Source organism: Pantherophis guttatus, chromosome 1 (assembly GCF_059756535.1).
Source record: "Pantherophis guttatus breed Tessera chromosome 1, ASM5975653v1, whole genome shotgun sequence".
Lineage (NCBI taxonomy): Eukaryota > Metazoa > Chordata > Lepidosauria > Squamata > Colubridae > Pantherophis > Pantherophis guttatus.
The window spans coordinates 163,234,697-163,258,166 of NC_142063.1; the positions used below are offsets into that span (position 1 = coordinate 163,234,697).

The 23,470-nt window shown below is 41.1% G+C and overlaps 1 protein-coding gene across 4 annotated transcripts in view; it reads right to left on the reverse strand.

Moving 5' to 3' along the window:
* NEMP2 (nuclear envelope integral membrane protein 2) overlaps positions 1-23,470 on the reverse strand; it is a 76,079-nt gene that overhangs the window by 7,329 nt on the left and 45,280 nt on the right. Inside the window, exons 2-6 of one of the 4 annotated variants that reach the window (XM_087882113.1) lie at positions 17,162-17,236; positions 3,987-4,102; positions 2,739-2,967; positions 2,551-2,623; positions 1,408-1,501 (exon numbers count right to left, since the gene is read on the reverse strand). In XM_087882113.1, the coding sequence (XP_087738239.1) occupies positions 1,408-1,501; positions 2,551-2,623; positions 2,739-2,967; positions 3,987-4,076 (486 nt within the window). In that variant the 5' untranslated portion in view covers positions 4,077-4,102; positions 17,162-17,236. Of the gene's footprint in view, positions 1-1,407; positions 1,502-2,550; positions 2,624-2,738; positions 2,968-3,986; positions 4,103-5,627; positions 5,816-17,161; positions 17,237-23,470 lie in introns of those variants that run through there. The other 3 variants (XM_034429544.3, XM_087882112.1, XM_087882111.1) reach the window with 3 other exon arrangements.

The following is a 23,470-nucleotide window of genomic DNA, read 5'->3' on the forward strand; positions in this document are numbered from 1 at the left end:
TTTGGCCCATTTTTGAGGCTTTTTCCGGCCCGTTTTCGAGGCTTTTTTCTGGGCCATTTTCAAGGCTTTTTGGCCCATTTTTGAGGCTTTTTTGGTCAAGTTTTTTCAGTAAAAAATGGCCTAAAAAAGCTTCAAAAACAGGCCTAAAAAGCCTCAAAAATGGGCTGAAAAAAGCCTAAAAAACAGGCCAAAAAAAGCCTAGAAAACGGGCCGAAAAAAGGACCAAAAATGGGGAGCGCGGAGGTCAAACATTTTTTTTTGTTGATTTCCTCTTCTAGATTTAGGTGCATCTTATAGTCCGAAAAATACGGTAATGAGAATGTCATTTTGGAACTTAAAAATCAAAAGGTTCTTCTCGCAAAAGCCAAATATACCTCTTGTCTCACAGGTACATAACATTTTCACCACAATTAGCACAAACATTGAATGTAAGATTACAAAGGCTACACCAGTACAGGATCAGCTCATGCCTTTCCTGTGATGAACATCTAATGGCCACTGGGAAGGATTTTTTACAAATACAAGTGCAGCCTATGGATGGGAAGCCCTTACATTTCTACTTGATAAAAACTTATTAGAGCCACAAAAAGCAATTAAAGTATAACCCACGGTCTAAATTCACAAGGACCAAAACCAAGCAGAACACTGAACAAACATGGTATTTTTAATACAGCACTTTAAGGACTGGTATTTCTTGGTATATTGCTAGAAAACTAAACTTTGTGTTTCGCTGACATGGAAAGTAAAGTCAAGTCTTCCGTTTTATGGTCAAAGATGAAGGAATGATTGGATTAGATATATCAAGAACTGCCAGGTTATATTTCAGTGATTCTTTCCTTCTACTGCAGCTCCCTGTCTTCAAAAAACCTGCTTTGAAGGGTTGAGGGACCTCTAAAATAATGGGAAGAAGTAGCATCAGGGATCTCCTGAGGAAAGAGGCACACACAAAGACCAATTATCTTCTTCTACCAGTACAACATTTTAAATTGAATTCCGCTCCAGGAATACTTCCAGTGGAGAAAAAGAATCTGGATTCAACTGTTTTCTTGAATGTGCTTTGCTTATAGAGACAAAGAATACCAAAATGCTTTGGACACCCTGTTACCTATCTTATGATTTTGAATCTTCCACCCATAGTGAAATCTTGTCAAAAATAAATAACCAGTTGACTCTGTCTCTATAGAAAACATTGAATTCAAAACTATTTACCCCAAGCTGCAGCAATATTAAGGTTTTATTCTTCTTTACCAGTTAGTGACCATCTACTAGCTGACTGCTCAAATATTTATCCCATGGTTAAAACCACTTCAGTAACTTTTGATTCACCACAAAACTAAAAGCTCAATTAAGATTGGGGAAGTACCAAATACTTGCTGTCTTACTATATATTAAACGTCATAAACTTACCTTGGGAATAAACCTTTTAAGCATGAAAACGAGAAAGACTAGAGGTATGAAAATGCCAAATGCTATCCCAGCACAATAGTAGAAGATATTACTTCTGTTTGGGAAAAACACATGAATGCTAGTAAATCTTTTGCGCACGGAAAACAAGTTCAAGAAAGTAGAAAAGCAAAGATATAGCTTTATTTAAATTCTACAGATCACTTCACTTACTTATACAGCCCCCCCAATCTTGCAATTAATATCCCATGAGAATGCCTTGTTGCATATTGCCTGGATTCACACGCTGTAGATTAACAGAGTTGGAAGGGATCTTGGAGGTCTTCTAGTCCAACTCCCTGCCCAAGCAGGAAACCCTACACCACTTCACAACATCTTCTTAAAAATTTCCAGTGTTGGAACATTCAAAACTTCTGCAGGCAAGTTGTTCCACTTATTAATTGTTCTAACTGTCAGGAAATTTCTCCTTAGTTCTAAGTTGCTTCTCTCCTTGATTAGTTTCCACCCATTGCTTCTTGTTCTACCCTCAGGTGCTTTGAAGAATAGTTTGACTCCCTCTTCTTTGTGGCAACCCCTGAGATATTGGAACACTGCTATCATGTCTCCCCTAGTCCTTCTTTTCATTAAACTAGACATACCCAGTTCCTGCAACCGTTCTTCATATGTTTTAGCCTCCAGTCCCCTAATCATCTTTGTTGCTCTTCTCTGCACTCTTTCTAGAGTCTGTGTTAAACTATAATGTGATTGGTTCAGTTTCAGATTATCTTAATGTGTAAATTCAGTCTTTTTGGTTTGTATATCATGATTCATAGCTGAATGTGATGGGTGAATTCAGTGATGGTTTGCTAAATACATCATGGCTAAACCAACTACTCAGCCCTGGTATAATCATTCAATTTATTTCTCATTATGTGCCTTTATTCATTCCACCCACTTACTGATCACTGATTTAGACAATATTGCATGTCTAAATAAATACACTCTTTAAAAATTGAAAGGACACAACAGCCCTACCCATGGTATAGCTTGTCTCAAGTCTTTCTGAAATCAATGCAATTTCTTAGGTTTGCAGATTTGCAGCTCATTATTATTTTCAAAATTATCAAGTTCATGTAATTGACAGACTCCAGTAAAGCTAGCACGTACCTACTCAAGTTATAGGCAAAATGAAAAAGAAGTCCACCAGCAACAAATAACAGAAAGAGTTTGCTCTCCAACACTGGAACAAAACAAAAAGATGGGAAATCGAAACCTGTTTCACTTATGTACTGAAAATGCATACTTCTAATAATACAAAAGTATTTTATAAATGGATTTCTCTTAATATTACTCACTCTTTTGTTGTACGCTCACAGTGAAGAGTACTTTATTTGTCAGTTCGATCCTGAAACATGTTTTGCCAACAAACTGGTCCACTGTTATGATTGTTTGATTAGACACACTAGGGTGCCAAATATTTCTAATCAGGCACTTCAAAAAATCTAGGAAATGTTCGGAATTTTGGCATTCACGTTCATCTGGGATATACACCACTTGAAATAATTCAGTGCTGTTTATGGACACCTAAAAAAATATAATAATTCTTAATTATATATTCAAAAGCTAAAAGGAATTGTGAAATACGGAACAATAGGATTTCTTACACCATTGAAGTTTGCCTATATTTATATACACTTTCAATCAGAAATCCTGAGGCTACCACAGCCATTTGCACAAGTAAGTGAACTAGTACAAACATGGGTAGTTCTCAACATGACCACAACTGAATCCATAATTTCCACTGCTAAGCAAAGCAGTTGTTAAGTGAGTTGCACCTCATTTTATGACCTTTATTCCACAGTTGTTAGACAAATCACTGCAGTTGTTAAGTGAATAATGCGGTCATTAAGCGAATCTGGTTTTGATTTTGCTTGCTGGAAGCCAGCTGGGAAGATTACAAATGGTGATTACATAACCTCAGGACACTGCAACCTTCATAAACACCAGGTGCCAAGCATTCTAATTCTGATCACATGACCATGGAGATACTGCAACAGTCATGTGAAAACCTGTCATAAGTCACTTTTTTCAGTGACAACCAAATGGTCACTAAACAAATGGTTGTGAGATGAGTGCTACCTGTAAATAATGAATTGCATTTGAACTTGGAACTTGCTCTTGAACGTGGAACAATCTGTTGCTCCAAATCCAAGCAGTGCTTGTAAGCCTGTAATTCCTGGCTTGATATCTTGCCTTGATTGTAAGCTACAAACTAAAAACTCAAGTTCCAGTTAACACAAAGGATTTATTCTATATTCAATCATACAAGTGGAAGAAAAAGCAGGAGGCAAATACTGATGTTTGTCTGAAAAATTACAAGATTGCTCTCCCAAAAATAAATCTACACATAGTACTGGGGCTTCTACATGTAGATGCTACTTTATATAAGACCACATGATTTATTTAGAATAAGGGTGAATGTAGCTCTCTAGATGCTGATGAAATGGAACATGTAAAATTCTAAGTAGCATCAATATTACCAAGAGTTGCTGAGAAAAACCCTAGCCGCTTAATTTATGAGTGTATCAACAGCATGACTTTACCTGAATAGTTGACCAAGTATTTTGTAAGTACACTGCTCCATTGGGAATGTAGCAGAAACAGGTTGATTCTGTACTCTGCATTATCTTCATTATCTTCAACTGTTTACAGCTACTATCTATACAAAAGGAAAAGGGTTAATCACCGCATCATGAAATACTGTATATGCAAGTTGTTTAGACATTTTTCCAAGAATTATAATTGTCACAAACCAAATCAAGCTGCCATATTGAAATATGCCTGACTTCTATGATTTGATGGATTTGGTTTATCAGCCCTGCAATCCATTACTGGGGTCCTAAATTCTTCCTATGAAAAACACACCCACATATATTTGGGGCTACTGTTGTCCCATCTGCAACCATTTGACAGCATAACTTTCTTGTTCATTCCCTCTTTACTCTAAGTTAGTGTTTCTCAATTTTGGCAACATTAGAAGTCTGGATTTCAACTTCCCAAATTCCCCAGCCAACATGATATGTGTAGCCTTAAATTGGCTTAAGTCCGAGAGTTGAAGTCCACATATATTAAAGTTCCCAGGGCTGAGAAACACTGCTCTAAGAAATCCAAATCAGAGACTTCATACATTAATTTGCAAACCTGTGAACAAGAACAGGTAGTCCTTGACTTATGACCACAACCGAGCCCAAAATTTCTGTTGCTAAATGAGACAGTTATTAAGTGAATTTTGCCCCATTTTACAACCTTTCGTGCCACAGTTCTTAAATGAAACTCTGCAGTTGTTAAGTTAGTAACACGGTTAAGTGAATCTGGCTTCCCCATTGATTTCGCTTGACAGAAGATTGCAAAAAATGATCACATGATCCACGGCAACCATCATAAATATGAACCAGTCGCCAAGCATCTGAATTTTGATCCTATTACCATGGGGATGCTGCAATGGTTGTGTGGAAAACAGTCATAAGTCACTTTTTTCAGTGTCATCATAACTTCGAACAGTTGCTAAATGACCTGTTGTATGTACAGTCCTAGTGCATCTTTTGCCTTCCAAACAGTCAAGAGGGATGCGGGTGCAGGAGCACTGTCTACACTGCAAGGCAGTCCCATCTGAAGCGCTAAAGAACCAACAGGCGAGCGGTCAGGCAAGCTATCTAAAGATTTTGGGGGAAGAGCGATAATGGACTACAGATAGTCCTCAATTTAAGACCACCCTTGAGCCCAAAATTTATGTTGTTATGTGAGAAATTTGTGAAGTGAGTTTTGCCCCATTTTACAACTTTTCTCCCCACATTAAGTGATTAAGTGAATCACCAATTAATAACACAGTTGTTAAGTGAATCTGGACTTCCCATTGACTTTGCTCATCAAAAGGGGCTCCCATGACTCCCGTCGTAAATGTGAGTCAACTGTCGAGCGTCTAAATGTAAATCAGGTGACCGTGGGGCTGCTGCCACGGTCGTAAGTGTGAAGAACGGTCATAAGTCCCTTTTTTTTTCTTCCAGTGCCGATGTAACTTCCAACGGTCACCAAACGAACTGTTGTAAGTCGAGGACTACCTGTATTAGGGGCAGAAATCCGAAAGGGAAGTCCTTGCCTTTGCAGGACTCAGAACTCGCGGTTTCTATCTAATGCCAACTGCTGGCTGGTGAACCGATTTCAGACGGCAGCATCCAGCCAGTTACCTGCTAATAAAGGCATGGCTTCCTCAAGGCTCATGGCCTGGATGAGCCCCGTGGCGAGCACTTGCCCCAGGAGCAATGCCAGAGACTGTCCGCGGCGTTGCAAAAACAGCCGATCGCCGCACCCAGCCATTCTCCCAGCGCGCCGCCTGCAACTGTTTAAACAAAGCAGGCGGGAAGGCGAGGGAATCGAGCTTCGATACGTTGTTTAGGATGAAGCCTGGGCGGCCAAACAGGGCAAACGGGATTGGCTAGTTGAGTCTGGAGAAGGAGGAGGATCGGAACTTCCCCGCCTCCGCCGGAGAGGTCGGATCAGGCGCGCGCCGGAGGCAGAAGCCCGGCTCGCTGCGCCGGTGGGAGGTGGCGCGCCTGAAGGAATAGCCGCCGTGCGCCTTGTTAAGGCGGGGGGGGGAGTTTAGTTGGGACGGGCGTTCAGTGCCTTCGTCTCTTTTCAGGCAAAAAAAAAAAAAAAGTGGGCGTCTCCCTGTTCGGTTCTCGTTCCCTCCGCTGCACTTTTTTTTTCCTTTTAACGAATTCTTGTTCTCTGGATGCGGGAGGGGTGAGGGTGCGAAGCAACCGTCTTTATTATTCTTGTCACCGCCAACAAAATGCTCGCCTTAAAAAAAAAGTTTAATATGAATTGGATTTTAATGGCTTTTATGTTGGTTTATTATGTGCTGTCCAGAGTCCTAGGAGTCGGTATTAAAATGCTGTAAATGCATAGCGGTGGGAAAGGTGCAAAAAACGCCTCTCTTTCCTGTTAATTTCAGTCAGGCGCATGGTACCCTAAAGATCCTTAAGTGATCCAGTGTTGGAAAAGTGTGAAACGCGGGAAGGTGTATTTGTTCAACACATACATCTAGTGTCATTAACATTAGCTAATCATGGTATACACAGTAGACAATGCTGTACAATACTGTACTGCCTTACTCAGTCCAGTTTATCTAAAACTGAAATAAAGTTTTTCTTCCCAGGCCTGAAACTCCCTTATGTGAAGATTTTTAGTGGTTTCAATCTGTAGTCTGGAACCTACGATCTGGAATGAGCTCCCCCCGGAGATACGGAGGATCCCGGATCTTCACACCTTCCGTCGCGCGCTTAAAACGTTTTTATTTCATCAAGCTGGCCTGGCCTAAATCTTCTCTTTTAAATTTAAATTTTAAACATAAATTTTAATCTGTTTAATTATGGGGTATTTTAAAATTCAGCCTAAATTATTTAATTCGTTTTAATTTATTTTAAATTTTGTATTTCTGTGTTTTATCTTCTGGCTGTTCACTGCCCTGAGTCCTTCGGGAGAAGGGCGGTATAGAAATTTAATAAAATAAAATAAATAAATAAATAGTCATGCTGTCTATGAATAAAAATACAAGTAATGTGAAGTAGTAATGAAAGCAACATAAATTTGTTAGGAAATGAAAATATCTCATCCAGTCACCATCTATATATCTGTTCCTCTGCTCTATCAGCCCAGGCTAGGGATGGTTTGTTTGGAAAATGAACTAAGTGCCTGGCACTACAAAACCCATTACACAGATTCCCAGGAATGGATAGCTGGGAGCTTTTAACAAAATGCAGATTAAATAAAATAAATGGAGGAAAGATCAAGAGAAGAGAATAAGAAATGAGGAAGAAAGCAGAAACTGCTCAGGAAGTTTCTTCAGCTCTGACTGGATGGTGAGGAATGGAAGGATTTATACTCCTTGCAGACAGCTGGTCATTTGCATTCTTTTAGCGAGTCATTGAGGCCACTTGGAGATTTCGAGGTCTGTGTTGTAGACTCTCTCATGAGAGAGGGCTGTTCAATTTTGACATAGATGACCCCTCTTTCAAACCAGTGGTCCAAAATGTGGACTTTGCTGTCTTCAAAAGAGTGGCTGTTGTCTTTTAAATGCAGATGGACTGCTGAATCTTGTCCTGATGGGTTTGTTCTCCTGTGTTGAACAGCCCTCAGCAGAGGGGGAGGGATAAAACATCATCTATCTCCAGTCTGCAACACAGTGCTTTCAGCAGTTCCAAAAAGGGTCCACACACATTTGCACTACTCAGGTGACCTTGAAGACACAGATAAACCTCCAAAGTGCCCTTCAAAGCATCTTCAAAGAAAAAACCAAAAAGTCTAGTTGCCTCTTAAAAAAAGCACCTTTGGGACAACCATGACCTGGATGACTGAGAATCTCCATAAACAGAAATTGGCCATTACTGTTTGCATATCAACTACAATCTGTGTTGAGCACACAGGCATTCTTTTTCTGTCTTATTATAACTTCAGCCTATTTGAAATGTTGGGATTGAGATGCAACCTCTGCAGACTATTCAGCTCATTATTATGAAAACATTCAATCATGTCTGGGTTTCCTAAGTGTCTTTCACAATTACAGAGAAAAAGAACGGGCATTTCAAGAAAATACTTTCAACTATTTAAGAATTAGTAGACAAGTTGGTTGTTAACTAATTATTTTTAGATAATGGCTGGCAAATATGTGTCCCAAATTCTGATGGATCAACTGTGGAAGAATGCTTTGATTAATTAGTCTTTGTACTATACTTGAACTGAATAATTTCAGAGCTGAAAAGCTGGTTTGCTGCAGAAGGCAAGCAAATCTCCAATGTTTTCTCTCTTCAGCCACTCTAGATGTCAAAATTTGGATATATAGAATTCAAAGCAATGAGTTCAAAATATCAATGATTTACATGAAATCAACACATTGGTGTACTGGTTAAGGCAGTGATGGTTAACCTTTTTGGTGCCGAGTACACATAAGCGTGCAAATGCAGGCACAATTGCACATGTGCGTGCACGAACCTCCAAAATGCAATGTGAGTGCCCCCCTGGGGCACGTGCACCACCCTCATGCATGCACGTGCATCCCCGTACATGCGCCCTGCCCCCCACGTATGCGCCCCCCACACCTCATTTTGGCTTCCAGGTTGGTGCAGCCTTTCCAGGCCCAAAACAGGACATGGGGGGTCTCACGTGCCCCCCTGCGCCCCATTCTGGGCCTGGAAAGCCTCCTAACCCCCCCCCATGCATGCATCCTGCCCCCTGTGCATGCACGTGCGTGTCCTCCTCATGCCCCCATCCCCCACTGCACATGCACGGCAGAGACCTGAAGACCAGCTGGCTGGCGGGAGGCGCGCACACATGCACGATGAATCTGGGCTGGGGCAACAGCTGGCGTGCCCACAGAGATGGCTCTGCTTGCCACCTATGGCACACGTGCTATAGGTTCGCCATCACAGGGCTAAAGCATCAAGCTAGAAATCGGGAGAACATGAGTTCTAATCCCACTTTAGGCACAAAGCCAGCAGGGTAACCCTGGACCAGTCTCTCTCGATCCCAGGAAGCAGGCAAGGGCAAACTACTTCTAAAATCTTGCCAAGAAAACTGCAGGGTGTAATCCAGATAGTCTCCAAGGAGACAAGACTGATATGAAGGCACCCCTCGCCCACACAAAAAAAGGCATTCAGCTCATTTGAAATGTTGAAGGAGAAACAAAATATTCTAAAGATGGAAAATAGAGTTCTACATTTACTGCAACACACACATATATCTCCTTAAATTCATTAAGCAAGCCTTATTACAGTACTCTTAATATTACTAGTAAAAACTTGAATAGTCGAAAGGTGGTTCAGTTCACTGAGAAGAATAAAATTGGGTAGGATCAACAAGAAGGGCAGACATCAGGTTTTTGCATGGCTAGTGTTCAGGACAAACTAATCCAAAATGAGATTGATAAATTTGCAGAAGATCCCAAACATTTTGAGATTCTGATTCATACATGGCTGGTTAACAGTATTTCCTATTTTTCTCACAGTTCTTCTAATTCTGTGATAGAATTGTGGATTTAATATTAACCTCTGATACAGCTGTCTTAAGTGAACCTGCTTATCAGTCATCCCAGCTGCACCCTTTTTAACTGGTGAGTTTGAGAAGGTGGAGAGAGAACAATTGTTACATTCTCTGTCCTTACAATCAGATGCTCAGTATCATCTCTTTGTCCTTTCTCTATTTTTCCATCACTATTACTTCATTTTATCCATGCCTTGGAACTTAGATTCTTTTTCAATTTCTTGTTCATCTTTTCCATCTCATTTCACTCCTCTCTCCTTTTTTCTCATAACACATTCCAATAGTTTTTTTGTTCAAAGACATGTTGAGTTCACTTCTCCTTCATTCCTTTATATTACTTGCAAGTGATTACTTACTTACTATCAAGGCTCTTACATTGCTGTGAGCTTCAGGGTGAGGGCAGTATGGTGAACTGAGAAAACTCTGAGAAAGTGGAGCTGATGAGCTTGGTAATGGCCAAAGAACCAGTGAGTAGACCAGTTGGGACCTTTCCAAATAAGAGGATAGAAGATCACTTACATTTGTTCCTGGTGATTCCTCAAGAGGAGACTTCAGGAGAGCAGTTTCTTTTCTTTGGGTTTGAGCACTGAGAGATGATGGGATTAGTCATTTTGCTTGCAACCCCAGTGGAGACTTTTAAAGGACACTAGGTTCACAAACTTGACTTTCTAATCACTTTTGGAAACTGTTCATTAATTACTTCAAAGCTGTTAGAGATCTTCAGAATGACAAATTTGAAAATGCCAGATGAGTCTGCCTTTAATTCTGAATTTTAAAAAAATCATAAGCTTAAATATTTAAAGCAGTCTTTGAAATGAAAAAAAAAACTGAACAGGATAAAATCCTATGAGATATGTAAATGCATTAAAGATCAAGAACACTAGAAGCAAAAGGAAGGAGCACAAAGTTGATTTGTTTGACCAAAGTTAAATTAAGACATGTTTTTATAAAATGCTAGAAACCTTTTATGGACTTATTGCTAACACCAGGACTGAAATGTTAATTTATGGATTTGCATATAGCTAAAGTTGGGTTATGGAAAGAAGAGATACTTGGAGTTAACCTTATAGGGGAGGAAGAATTACAAAGTTTGTATTTGTTGTGACAAAGTTTGGGAGCCACTCCTTTAATATTTATTTTTATTTTCTTTCTTCTTACTTTTTTCTTGCACTTTCTATCCTCTGTTTTCTTTCCCCTTCTGAGTTTAGATTGTATTGCTTTTTTTAAAAAAATATTAATAAAGATGATTAAAACAAATGACATGATCAAACAGGATATCCAATGCTACCACGCCCCAGTGGTGAAATCTGAACTGGTTTGCCACGGGTTCGCTGGCCGTGCATGTGCGCTGTGTGCCAAGTGTGTGTTGTACACACACACACACAAAGCGAGCCAAACATGTGCTGCATGTACATGCATGCATGCTGCGTACCAAACGTGTGCTGCATGCGCATGTGCAATGTGCATCAAATGCGTACATGCGCAGCACGCGCCAAAAGGAGGCTTGGGAAGGTAAGTAGAACAGTGGGGGGGTGGGATCAGCTGTGCCGCACGATTTAGATTAACTAGAAAGCAGAATTTCCTTCTTTCTAGTGATTTTAAATCGCGCGGCACAGCTGATCATTGGAAATACTGGTTCGGGGGAACCGGTAGGTTTTATCACTACTGGTTCATGCGAACCGGTAGCATTTCACCACTGCCATGCCTCCATTCCCAGAAGTAAGCTTGTATGTGCCTGGCTGGCCAAGTCCCACTTTTTCTGTTTTCTTAGGCAGGGTAGCAAATTGCTTTTCTTGGGCAGGGCAAATCAAATTGCCTTTGATTCCTTGCCCAAATCTCCTGCTGCATCAACTGCTTTAACTTTGGGAAGATTTAACTTTGGGAAGATTGGATTCTCATCACTGGGGGTTGATGAGCTTTGGTGGTTTGAATGGGGGTTGCTAAACTCAAGCTTAATCTCACAATTTGACCACGGAATTCATTGAGTGTCTGAGACAGATACTGAGTTCACATACTATAAAAGCTAAGCTGTGGCTTGCTTTGTTTGTGTGCCTTCAAGTCAGCCTTGACTCTTAACAACTACTCCTAACAACTACTTGGACAAGTCTGTACAGTTTTCTTGACAATGTTTTCAGAAGTGTTTGCCCTGGCCTTCTTCCTAGGGACTGACTAAGCTGGCTTCTATACTTAAGGCAGGATTAGAACAGGCTGTTCTAAGGCTGTTTCCTGGTTTATTAGATAAACTGTAACTGCTAGGTTTGCACATCAGTTTGGAAAGTATAAACCATGGGTTGTAAGCCACAGCATATGCAAAGCCATAGGTTAGGTTTATAAGTAGCTTATTGTACATTCATTTTGCTCTTGTTGTGCATAGTGGCTGTGAGTTTTCATGTAACACATTGCAAAGTTCTATGAATATATATTGACATCATTTTATTCTCTCTCTGGGCATACGCATGAAGTTCAGCTCTTTAACTGAGATTATAGACTTATTGTGTCATGCAGACCCTCCCTGCATTTTAGGACTTAAGACTTAGGTCATTATAAACTAAGGTGACCAGATTTTAACATTGGTAAAGAGGGACATTGTGGGCGTGGCTTATTTTGTGGGCGTTGCTAGCTGGTCACGTGACTGGGTGGGCGTGGCTAGCTGGTCATGTGACCGGGTGGCCATGGCTATGTGTATAGGGTAAGGTGAACAGATTTTAACATTGGTAAGAAGGACACCATTGTGGGCGTGACTTATTGTGTGGGTGTGGCTTGGAGGCCATGTGACTGGGTGGGCGTGGCTAGCTGGTCATGTGACCGGGTGGCCATGGCTATGTGTATAAGGACTACTCAGAGGGCTGAAAAGTCATTTCTGACAGGTCCTCACACTTTTGACTGGTCCTCACACTTACGACCATCCTCACATTTATGCCCGTGCAGTATTCTTAACAACCATGTCACTCATTTCGCAACTGCTTCTCTTCACCATGATGACAAGATAGGGCAAAAATGTAAAATGTGAGGACAGTCGTAAGTTCGAGGACTGGTCGAAAGTGTGAGGACCAGTCAAAAATAACTTTTTCAGCCCTCTGAGTAGTCCGTATGCACAAAAGGACTAACCAGAGGGCTGAAAAAAGTCATTTCTGACAGGTCCTCGCACTTTTGACTGGTCCTCACACTTATGACCATCCTCACATTTATGCCCATGCAGCATTCTTAACAACCATGTCACTCATTTCACAACTGCTTCTCTTCACCATGATGACAAGATAGGGCAAAAATGTAAAATGTGAGGACAGTCGTAAGTTCGAGGACTGGTCAAAAGTGTGAGGACCAGTCAAAAATAACTTTTTCAGCCCTCTGAGTAGTCCATATGCATAAAAGGATACAGCAATAGAGAGGGATGAAGGAAGGGAAGGGAAATTAGAGTAGGAGTGAAGGTAAGAGGGGGAGGAAGAGAGGAGGAGAAGGAGAAAGGAAGAGGAAGTAGGGAGGAGAAGAAGAGGGGGGGAAGAGAAAGTAAGAAGAAAAGAAAAGAGAGAGGTGGTAGGTTTGAGGAGAAAGATTGCTGTACAATGAAAAAGATGAAAGGGAAGAAAGCCAACCCCAAACAAATATAAAGATATTAAGATAAAGAATGAATGGTTAAACTTTAAAGAATAAAAGAGAACAAATATGAATAAATAGCAGTAATTAGAAACACACATACAAACATACAATTTATTTTCTTTGAACAGAGTATTTGGCCGGTTCACAAATTTAAACAGTGTTTAGTCAATTAAATTTACAATTTCTATATTTCCTTTTTGCCATATTTATTCCTCATCTATTTTTTAAAAAAAACCAATATTACCCTTCATCCTCATCTCTAATCTTAATCAAATTCAATTTTTCCCTTCTATTCTATATTATACCCCTTCCCATTGTCATCTATTTTTATATCCATCCTCACATTGGTTAATTATGTAATATTAGTTGTTTAATACAAATTCAACATTTTAATGTAAATCAATTAGTTATAAAACTATCTTTTTTGTATATTAATCAATATGAACATGAATATTCCTATTATTTCTATGCAATCCAATTTCTTACAAATCCATTAATTATATTTACCAATAATAATAAACCAAATAATTTCCCCCATATATTCTTCTGAACCACAACTTAACCATTTCTGCTTTCAACACAATATACAATTAATAGTATCTCAATTATTACAATTCCCTAGTTAAATACAGCTTTTTTTTCTTTTGTGTTTTAAAATCTTGAACTCTCCTCCTAAATTTCCCATTGTTTGCAGTTTTTCACCTACCTTTTTTGGGGAGGAAAAATAAAAATAAAAATAAATCTCTCTCTGCCTCATTTTGTCAGGTTGCACCAAAGATCCTGGTTTCGGTTTCGTTTCTGCAGCTTAGCTAGGGGAAAAAAAAACTGCTTCAGGAACTCTTTACACTGATTGCCTGTAGGGCGGCCCTTTGAAGCCCCAAAAGCGGGACGTCTGGTCACCTTATTATAAACTCAGTGATATATCAGATCTCGTGGTAAGATATAGTAGTACTCAGGGGTGGGTTCTAAACATTTTTACTACCGGTTCTGTGGGCGTGGCTTATTTTGTGGGCGTGGCTTGATAGTCATGTGACAATTCTTTAGGATTTAGCAGAGGTACTGCTCTACCAGGCTTTTAACTGCTTGCAGAGCTGTACCGGTCTACCCGTTTATTTTTGTAGGCACTGGTCTACTCATGTATTTTTGTAGGCACTGGTCTACCCATTTATTTTTGCAGGCACTGGTCTACTCATGTATTTTTGTAGGCACTGGTCTACCCATTTATTTTTGCAGGCACTGGTCTACTCATGTATTTTTGCAGGCACTGGTCTACCCATTTATTTTTGCAGGCACCAGTCTACTCATTTGTTTTTGGAGGCACCGGTCTACCACCAAACTGCCTTTTATCACTGATCAGCTGTAGGGCGGCCCTTTGAAGCCCTGGCAAGAGTTTAAACAGTTTTTTTCCTTATAGCCCATCAGCTGGGACTCAGGAGGCAGCAATAGATTGGGGGTGGGGCCAAATAAAAGGTAAGAATAACGCGGGGGGTGGGGGGGCAGAACCGGTTCGGTGACATCATATCATCACCGCTACCCACTCGGCAGAACTGGGCGGAACTGGCGGAACCCACCACTGGTAGTACCTAGTTTCTGATAAGCCAGGATGGTGGCCATTTTGGGTCTTCACAACATGGTAAATCTGAAAAACCACTTAAAGTGCCAAATTCAAGAAGAAGGCAATTAAAATGATGCTACGGTGCACTTGACGTTTGTAAATGAAAATTTGATGTCATGGACTGGGTTCACACAACATACAGAACTTGTGATTCTTTAACAAGAGCTTGTTTAATGAACCACTATTGATCAGTTTCACATAACATAGCTAGATTGATACACCTGCTGAGTCAGAAATCATTATGGCTTAACTTGAGGCTTTAAGCTAACCATTATCTCTACCTTCACCTCGAAGTAGATTTACTAATGTTGACTGTTCTTATTTGTGGAAAAAGCTTATTTCCATCCTAAATTTCCCCATATGTCTGATTTTTAAAGCCTAAGGAAAAATAGTGCATATTATGTGAGTCAGGCAAGAACTTATTCCCCAAACATTCAAGTTATTTTTCTTTCTTCTGGCACTTGTAAAGTTGGTTGGTGAAATTGTTTCTTCGCCTCTTTATCTGTAATGCTTTTAGCTAATGTTCTCTTCTCTCTCTTGCTCTCAAAACAGCCAGTAATGTTACTGTCTTCTGAATATGCACATTCTCAGAAAATAGTCCCTAAATAAGAATGGAGGCACGGAATCAACTGCAGAAAGTTCTGTGAGGATGTATAAGACCTGGATTGTGCTTATGCAAGTAGTTCTCGACTTACAATTCGTTTAGCAACTGTTCAAAATTACAGTGGCACCGAAAAGGTGACTTATGACTGTTTTTCACACTTACGACCATTGCAGCATCCCCATGGTCAGACATGCTTGGCAAGTTCAGATGAGTGGCAATTGGTTCATATTTATGACGCTTGCAGGATCGCCGGATCATGTGATCACATTTTGTGACTATCTGGCAAGCAAAGTCAATGGGGAAGTCAGAGTCACTTAACAACTATGTTACTAACCTAACAGCTGCAGTGCACTTTTCTCTTCCCTGTGAATTAAGAGTACTGTTTGTCCAACAGAGAGTCAAGGTCAGTTCTCCCACTCTATAAGTTCTAGCTAGCAGCAAAACCATTAAAGAACATTGCTTCTAACTTCTCTTTGGCTACTGTGCACTTTCCTTCTTTCCTGCTGCTTTCCTCCCCTCCCTTTTAATTAGCTTAAGTTGGAAGGTCATTCAAGAGGTAGACAAACAAGGCTAGACAAACTCAAGCAGAGCCCTGAAGCCAGATCCACCCTGTTACGCTTCCTTGTTCCATTATTAGGTATTTCCCCAACTGGATGCTGACCTTTTGAAAGATGATGTTGAAGCAAAGCCAGAGAAGCAAGCTAATCACCATGCCAATACTGTTTGCAACGTTCCACAAATCAGGATGCTGTCATTCTGCAACGTCTTATAACAGTTTTGACAGAGGCAGAAAAGGATTTTGCAATAGGGACAACATCTGAAAAGTGCTTTTTCAAAAGGCAAGTGGACTTTTTTTTTTTAAAACGTTTTGCTCCTCATCCAAGAATCAGAAGAATCCTCATCCTTCTTCAGAGTTGAAGAAGCTTCTTGGATGAGAAGCAAAATGTTTTTTTAAAAAAACTCAGAAAGTCCAATTGACTCTTGAAAAAGTACCTTTGGGGCAACCGTGACCTGGATGACTGAGAATCTCCGTAGACTAGGGGTCAGCAACCTTAAACACTCAAAGAGCCACAAAGGTCCTAACCGGAAGCCCCCGTTCAATTCTGGAGCCGACCGGAAGTCTGGTTCCCCCATCATAGTCTCTTCCTAGTGCAGCGTCCTTTTACCTCTGCTGACCGGAAGTCCGGTTCCCCCACCATAGAGTCTCCTCCTAGCGTGGCATCCTTTTTCCTCTACCTGTCCTAACCGAAAGTCCTATCAATTGTGGAGCCAACCAGCAACAGGGAGCCGCAGCAGAGGAATGAAAGAGCCACATGTGGCTCCAGAGTTGCTGACCCCTGCAATAGGGACAATGATTTTTATGCCAACATGGTATTGTCCTGACTCAGTGTGAATTGAAGGGCACTTTAGCTTAATAGAGGAGAAAAAAAACCACAGGAATGCAAAAATCCAGAACCATGGCAAGTGTGCTTTGGATAAATGCAAATAAGCACAAGACCCTTATAAGCACAATGCCCTCATTTTAGCAATGCAGAATTAATTCACTCTATAAACCAAGCCCCAATAGAATTCCTTTAAAATGCAGAAGTGGAATATCTTAAATTTTTGAAAGTTTATAAGACAAAGTGTTCCAGCAAATTGACCCAAGAAAGTGAATCAATATGACTATACCTGCATAGATATTTTAATCTTGGCAAATTGTGGCGTTTAATAAGATTGGAGTAATTTCACAATTGATGATAGCAAATTATGGATCTATGAATGAGTTATGTGACTCTTCCCTTTAGATACCCTTCAGCTAACTCATTCATAGATCCATAATTTGCTATCATCAATTGTGAAATTGAGGATAAATATGTGGAACCAACCTGTATTTTGTCTTTGGCCTCAGAATCGTTCCTCATTGTAACCAGCTGAGGGTGATCATGAGCTTTTTGCTAAATCTGTAATTATAAAATGACACATGATTCCCCTGAGTTTTTATATTCAGAGCTGATATAAGCTGTAGGGGAAAAAAATCATTCAAATGAGTAAACGGTTGGATATATTTAGATTTTATACTGCCACACAAAAAATAATTATATTAGGAGCTGTTGAATGAAGATTGGCTTTATGGACAATAAAAATGTCTATCTGACAAAGCCAGATCAGGCCCACAGAGAACAAGAGAGCTTTACTTTTTATTCTTTTAAAAAATGGTGCAATTATTCTTCTTTGACGCTTTAGTTGCTCTTGCACTATGGATCAATTCTACTGGCTGGATTTCAGAGCGCCAGTCACCTTGAAGCTTTAGGAGGCTGGATTCTTACAGCTGACACTTTACATGGTTGGAACGTCAGCTTGAGACCTTTCCTCCTATTTGCTGGATTGTCCTCTAAGCTTACCCACCTTGTGGCACCATCTGTATTATTGTAGCCATGGCGAGAAGCAATAATGTTGGAGCACCTGAGTCTCCCAGTGGTTTCAGTTTGATTCTGCAGTTTCTTCAGGCAGCTGGAACTTTATATTGGGGTAGGATTTTCAGCATCTACTCACTAAGCAGCTTCCCCTTCCTGTTATGCTTGCTACTGGGCTTTGGTGGTGGTAACAACAGTATAATGGAGTAGGGCTAGGCCTATGAGAACTGAGTTGCAAAAATCTATTTGACCATCAGGTGGCAGTAAAGCAATACCAAAAGCAAACTCTGCAGGAACTTCTTTGCAGAGAAATACAATTCATTGTTGCCATCTAGTTTTCGCCCTGATTATATGGAGCTCAAACCGCTGTTTGCAGATAACCCATTACAGCCACCATGTGAGTCTGTGTTGTTGTGAATGTGCGCTTGGTGGGTGCAGCAGATGCACAATATGTGTGGGAGAGTGGGTGGGTGGATGGGGAGTGTTGAGAGGAAGGGAGGCTTGCTTTGCCCTCTGCCAAGATTCACATATTCAGGCAAAGCCAAAAGGAGAAGCACTTAAACCACTTTCATTAGCAAAAAAAAATTGCTTTCAGACTCTATCCGGGAAGCAATGCTGGCTGCCAAAACAGCTTTTAAAAGGAAATGAGAGACATGCACAGATGAAAGGGTCTCAATGGCTGTTAATCTTAAGGGTGATACATTGCCTCCAGTTTCTCAGGCAGGGTGTCTCTCGATTCCAAATGCTCGAGAGTATGAGCTGGGAGATACTTTTGACTGATGGAGTTCCCCTCCTGCATTTCTGACCAAAAAAAATAGCATTACTGTAGTTCCCAGTAATCAAATACGATTCTGATTAAAGCAGAACTGTGCACCCTACGTTGCTTCACTGGCCTCTGCTTGGCCACTCTGAGATACAGTTCATTTATGCATCCCCATCAAATATAATGGCCTTTGCAGTTATCTCTCACCAAGAATTGGACATGCTTGAACAGATCTCTTCCTTCTCCTTCTCCTTCTCTTTTTCCTTCTCCTCCCCCTCCTCCTTTCCCTTTGAATTCTCACCTATTCAGATTTAGGACTGAGGCTGGAAATTCTCCTTCTGATCCTCTAACATGGGAAAACTCAGCAAGAAGTCAGGTTCTTATGGTCAGGGATGCAGGGAGGTGTCTATGTAGGGAAGTCAAGACTACCAAGATGGCAGCTGCAAGTACCTAATTGAAGCCCTGCACTTTTCTTGTGGGTATTGCACATCAGCATCAGAGGTGGGTTTCAGCAGGATCTGACCAGTTCTGGAGAACCAGTAGCGGAAATTTTAAGTAGTCCGGAGAACCGGTAAATACCTCTGACTGGCCCCACCCCTATCTATTCTCTGCCTCCCGAGTCCCAGCTGATTGGGAGGAAATGGGGATTTTGTAGTAACCTTCCCCTGGAGTGGGGAGAGAATGGAGATTTTACAGTATTCTTCCCCTGCTATGCCCACCAAGCCACGCCCACAGAACCGGTAGTAAAAAAATTTGAATCCCACCACTGGTCAGCATCAACCTTATTTCCAAGAATGCTTAATTTTTTAGTCACCCAGCTCAGCTGCTCTTCTACGACAAATATCATTCTGAAGACTTTTGTGTTTAATTCAATCGATTTTATACCTTTTAAAATTTATGAGGGAGTTGGTAACACAGGCACATATACAAGGAGTTGGATGTCAAGAGGGCACCCAATACCATCACACTGCAAGCTCTACCCCTTTGATGAGCATACCATAATGTCACATACATGTAGATCCTGCGTCTTGACAATGCGTTGCTTTCACTATTTGGATACTGTCGCTTGTTAAAAAGTATTTTAATTTCTTATTCCTGCAATGATCATGGTAGATTGCAATTTGTTTCTCTGTATTACAAGGTAAAGTAGCCAGGAAAAAAGCCTTTGAAAGGGGGCTTCAAGCTGGTTATAATATCTGTTCTATACCATTTTGCCTCTCTTAAGCCTGCCTTGATAAATTGGTATCTAAGATTAAAAAAACAAAAGCTTTGGAATGGGCTGGTTTACAAAAATAGTTCTGTCATCTGATTCTTGGTATTTCTTTTATCAAGTCACACACTACTTCATCATATTTTAAAAAAATACCAAACCGGCATTATACAAAAGGTTCCTTCTAAATGGAAGCTGCAGATTTGACACAAACATATTTGCAATTACAAGGATGTTTTCTGGAGGTCAGTGATTCCCACGATGAATGCCAAGGTAGATCAGTGGGCCTCAGCTGGAAGGGTTTGGGAAGAACTGAACTGTGCTTTGACAATCCCTTCTCTGTCCTTCCCCTTCCCTTCCCTAATGCCATATCTAATGCATTTTGTAAGTTTGGGGCATCTGCAGCTTCTTTTTCCCCAGGTTGGCCATTGGATTGTTTGTCTCTGATGCCTAAATCAATGCTGAAGTCAAAGGAAGTGGCTTGACTTTCTGAGAAATGTTACAATCCAGGTACTTTGTCTTTAATTTCCTGAAAAAGAAAAAAATAATGGGCAGCTGCAGAAGCCCTGTTTTTAGCTTGGCCCACAGAATGGTAATGAGATGGTATCAGCATGCCCTTAATTAAGCATTGTTGTTTTGAAGTTTCTTTTCTTTGAATCATTTTCTCTAAAAAGCAACTCTCTCTGTCTCAACCATCTTCTGTTTGGGGGTTTTCTCATTTTAGCAATGTACCTCCCAAAACGTAAGTCTCCCTACGTGCATGTTTCTTCAGTCATTCACATTGATAGAAAAGAATACAAATATATCTACGCTGTTAATACACTGCTGAACATGCACAAACACCTGGGCCCAGATATTTTTGTAATGCTTCACAAAGCTGAGAAGATGCTTTCATTTCTTGCCGACATTTTGCTGCTAAAATGAGGTGGGACTTATTATTGTATTTTTAATGGGGAGAAAAGACAAGAAAATCGGCATCACTGCTTATTATTTTAATACTTGTATGTATAAATGTTACACTTTGCTTGACCTCGATGGACAACACACCTTTCTGTACTGATAGGAATACTTATTCTAAACCTTTGCTGGGCTTGTATGGCCCTTTTGTGGTTAATGCCTCGAGCAAAATAATCAGAGGTTTTGTGAAAACCTCTGCCCTCGGGCATTTTTAATAGTGAATGCAACCCATGCTTAAAGCGCTTCTACAATCTGTGGGAATTGCATGGAAATGGAGCTTGATGCATAAAATACTTGTGCGTATGTTTCTTTTCCTTTTCTTTTGCTAACTCTGGAAACTGTTTCATGGGAACTCATTTCAGCCTGTGGCAGCAGCTTGAGGTTGCCATACTGGCTTGAACTATCTGGATGACCACCATTGCAGCAAGAAACAGGGAAAGTATTATCTCTTAGGTGGAATCTATTAGCAGGCTGGATTTTTTCAGGCTGGATATGGTAATCCTGCCTAAGGACATACAAACAATGCAGTGCAGGAGTGGCTGGATGGGAGGATTTTGTGCTGAGGACATAGGTGTAAGATTTCCATTAGTCCTGGTTTTCCAGTAAGGCAATCTATTTTTGGAGCAAGTGAACTGGCTTCAGAACTTTATAGATTTGTCTAGATTTTGAAACAAAATATGTCAGCAAAATTCAGCTTTGGAAGCTTCTTGGAACGGCTTTTCTTGGAAAGCACGGAGAGCATGCTTAGCCTACTAAAGAGACAACTGAGGGAGATAGAAGTCCTCAAATATATGAAGGGTTGTCACACACAGAAGAGAAGTAGATTTATTTTCTGTTGCTTTACGACAAGAACCAATGGATTAAAACTACAATAAAGGAGATATTTGAGGCTAAATATAAGGAGGCATGTCCTGAGCTGTCAGCCAGAGGAATAGTATTTGTATAAAGCGATATATTCTCCTTCATTGATGGTCTTCACACAGAGGTTGGGTGGCCATTAGACATGCTTTAAGCTGCATGGACTTCAATTTCCAGAACTCCCTGAGCCAGCCTTCTTCAGTTCCAGAAGTGCAAAGGGATGGGAGGGGGCAGTCAGGGCAGTCCCTGGCACAGCCTTTTCTGATCCCAGGGTCCTTCAGGTATGTGGCCATTGCTGAGATTTCATTGAGCTGAAAGCCATACATCTAGATCAGGGGTGTCAAACTGGCGGCCCATGGGCCAGATGCATCACGTGCTGACCACGCCCACCCCAGCCCCGGGAATGGGAAAAACGTCACGAAACATCACGTGACAGCAACGTGACGTGGCAAGTTTGACACCCATGATCTAAAGCAGGAGTGTCAAACTCATGTCGTCACGGCGGTGTCACATGACGTATTGTGACTTTTTCCACCTTTGCTAAACTGGGGGTGGGGGTGGTCAGCATGTGACGCATCCAGCCCGCGGGCCACAAGTTTGATAGCTCTGATCGAGAGGATGACCAGGAAGCGAAAGACTGCACTGGAACATCTTTAAGAAAAATTAGCAAGTGTTAAGCATTGCTAAGCCATAAACCTATACAATATTAACTTCCTTGTTGTGCCATTCCTTCATCGGAGGTACTGTGGAAAGCGCCCCCCCCCCAGAAGAATAAAATATTTGGGGAAATATTAAAAAGGCAGAATATTATATTTCCCTAAAGGAGAAATGGAGAAACATGCTCTTAAAGACAGAAAGCAGCCCCCAAATCGTTCTTAATAGCCCACAGCAGATGCCAGCACTTAAGAAATAAAGAGCTTATTGAAAGAGGAAGACAAGTATCTAGATAGCTCTATTCATAAACAAAGCAAATATTGCAGGCAGAAATCCATCCAAGACAGGGATATTTTGAAATTCCTTGCAGCACAGTTAACAAAGGCAGAATGATAGGATTAGAAAGCAGCCCCTCACCCAAGATCCAACACATTAGCCATTAGCCACAATAGAAATTGCCCAACACCCATTCAGAACACAAGCCCCTTCATTGCACCACCCCCAGAACAGTTAAAACTTAAAAGTCACAAAAACCTATAAAGATCCATCCACTCATTCAACCATTTGTTCAGTTGACCCAGAACTGCACACTATCTTTATGGTTCTGTTCAATAAACCAACTTTCCAATCAGCCCCCATGTTGTTTCCAGTTTCTTTCTCCCAGCTTCAAACTGAACCAGATGGATATTTCTTCCAACAGTATAGTGTAATGCAGTGATGGCTAACCTTTTCCGGACCGAGTGCCCAAAGCGTGTGCACAACTGAACCCCCAAAATGCAATTTGTGCGTGCCCCCCCTGCAAACACCCTACCCCCGCATGCGCCCTGCACTTGCGTTCACAGCCCCCCGCACATGTCCTGCCCCCACACACATGCACGCACCCCCCTGCACACATCCCATCCCCTGCATGGCAGAGACCCGAAGACCAGATGGCCAGCGGGAGGCGCACTCACATGTGCAGCAGAGCTGAACTGGGGTGATGGCTCGCATGCCATCAGAGAGGACTCTATGTGCCACCTCTAGCACGCGTGCCATAGGTTCGCCATCACAGGTATAATGTATTAAGTTATATGTTAGCCTAAAAGAGCTACATTATCCATTATGTCTCAGGAAAGGTCTAGGAAAGCCTTGTGCCTGAAATCCTGGAAGCTCAGGTGTGACTCAGGTTTTTGTGTATCTAAGGTGAAGTAGGTCAGGGCAAGCTGAGACAAAAAACAAACAAGTACTCTGAATTGCTATTGCTGGTGCTGAGCTCAACAGTTTTACAGGGCCAGATGGAAACTTGTTCCTCACTGGTACATCTTGTGCCAGCCGAGCCAGAAGATGCAACACCAGTCTT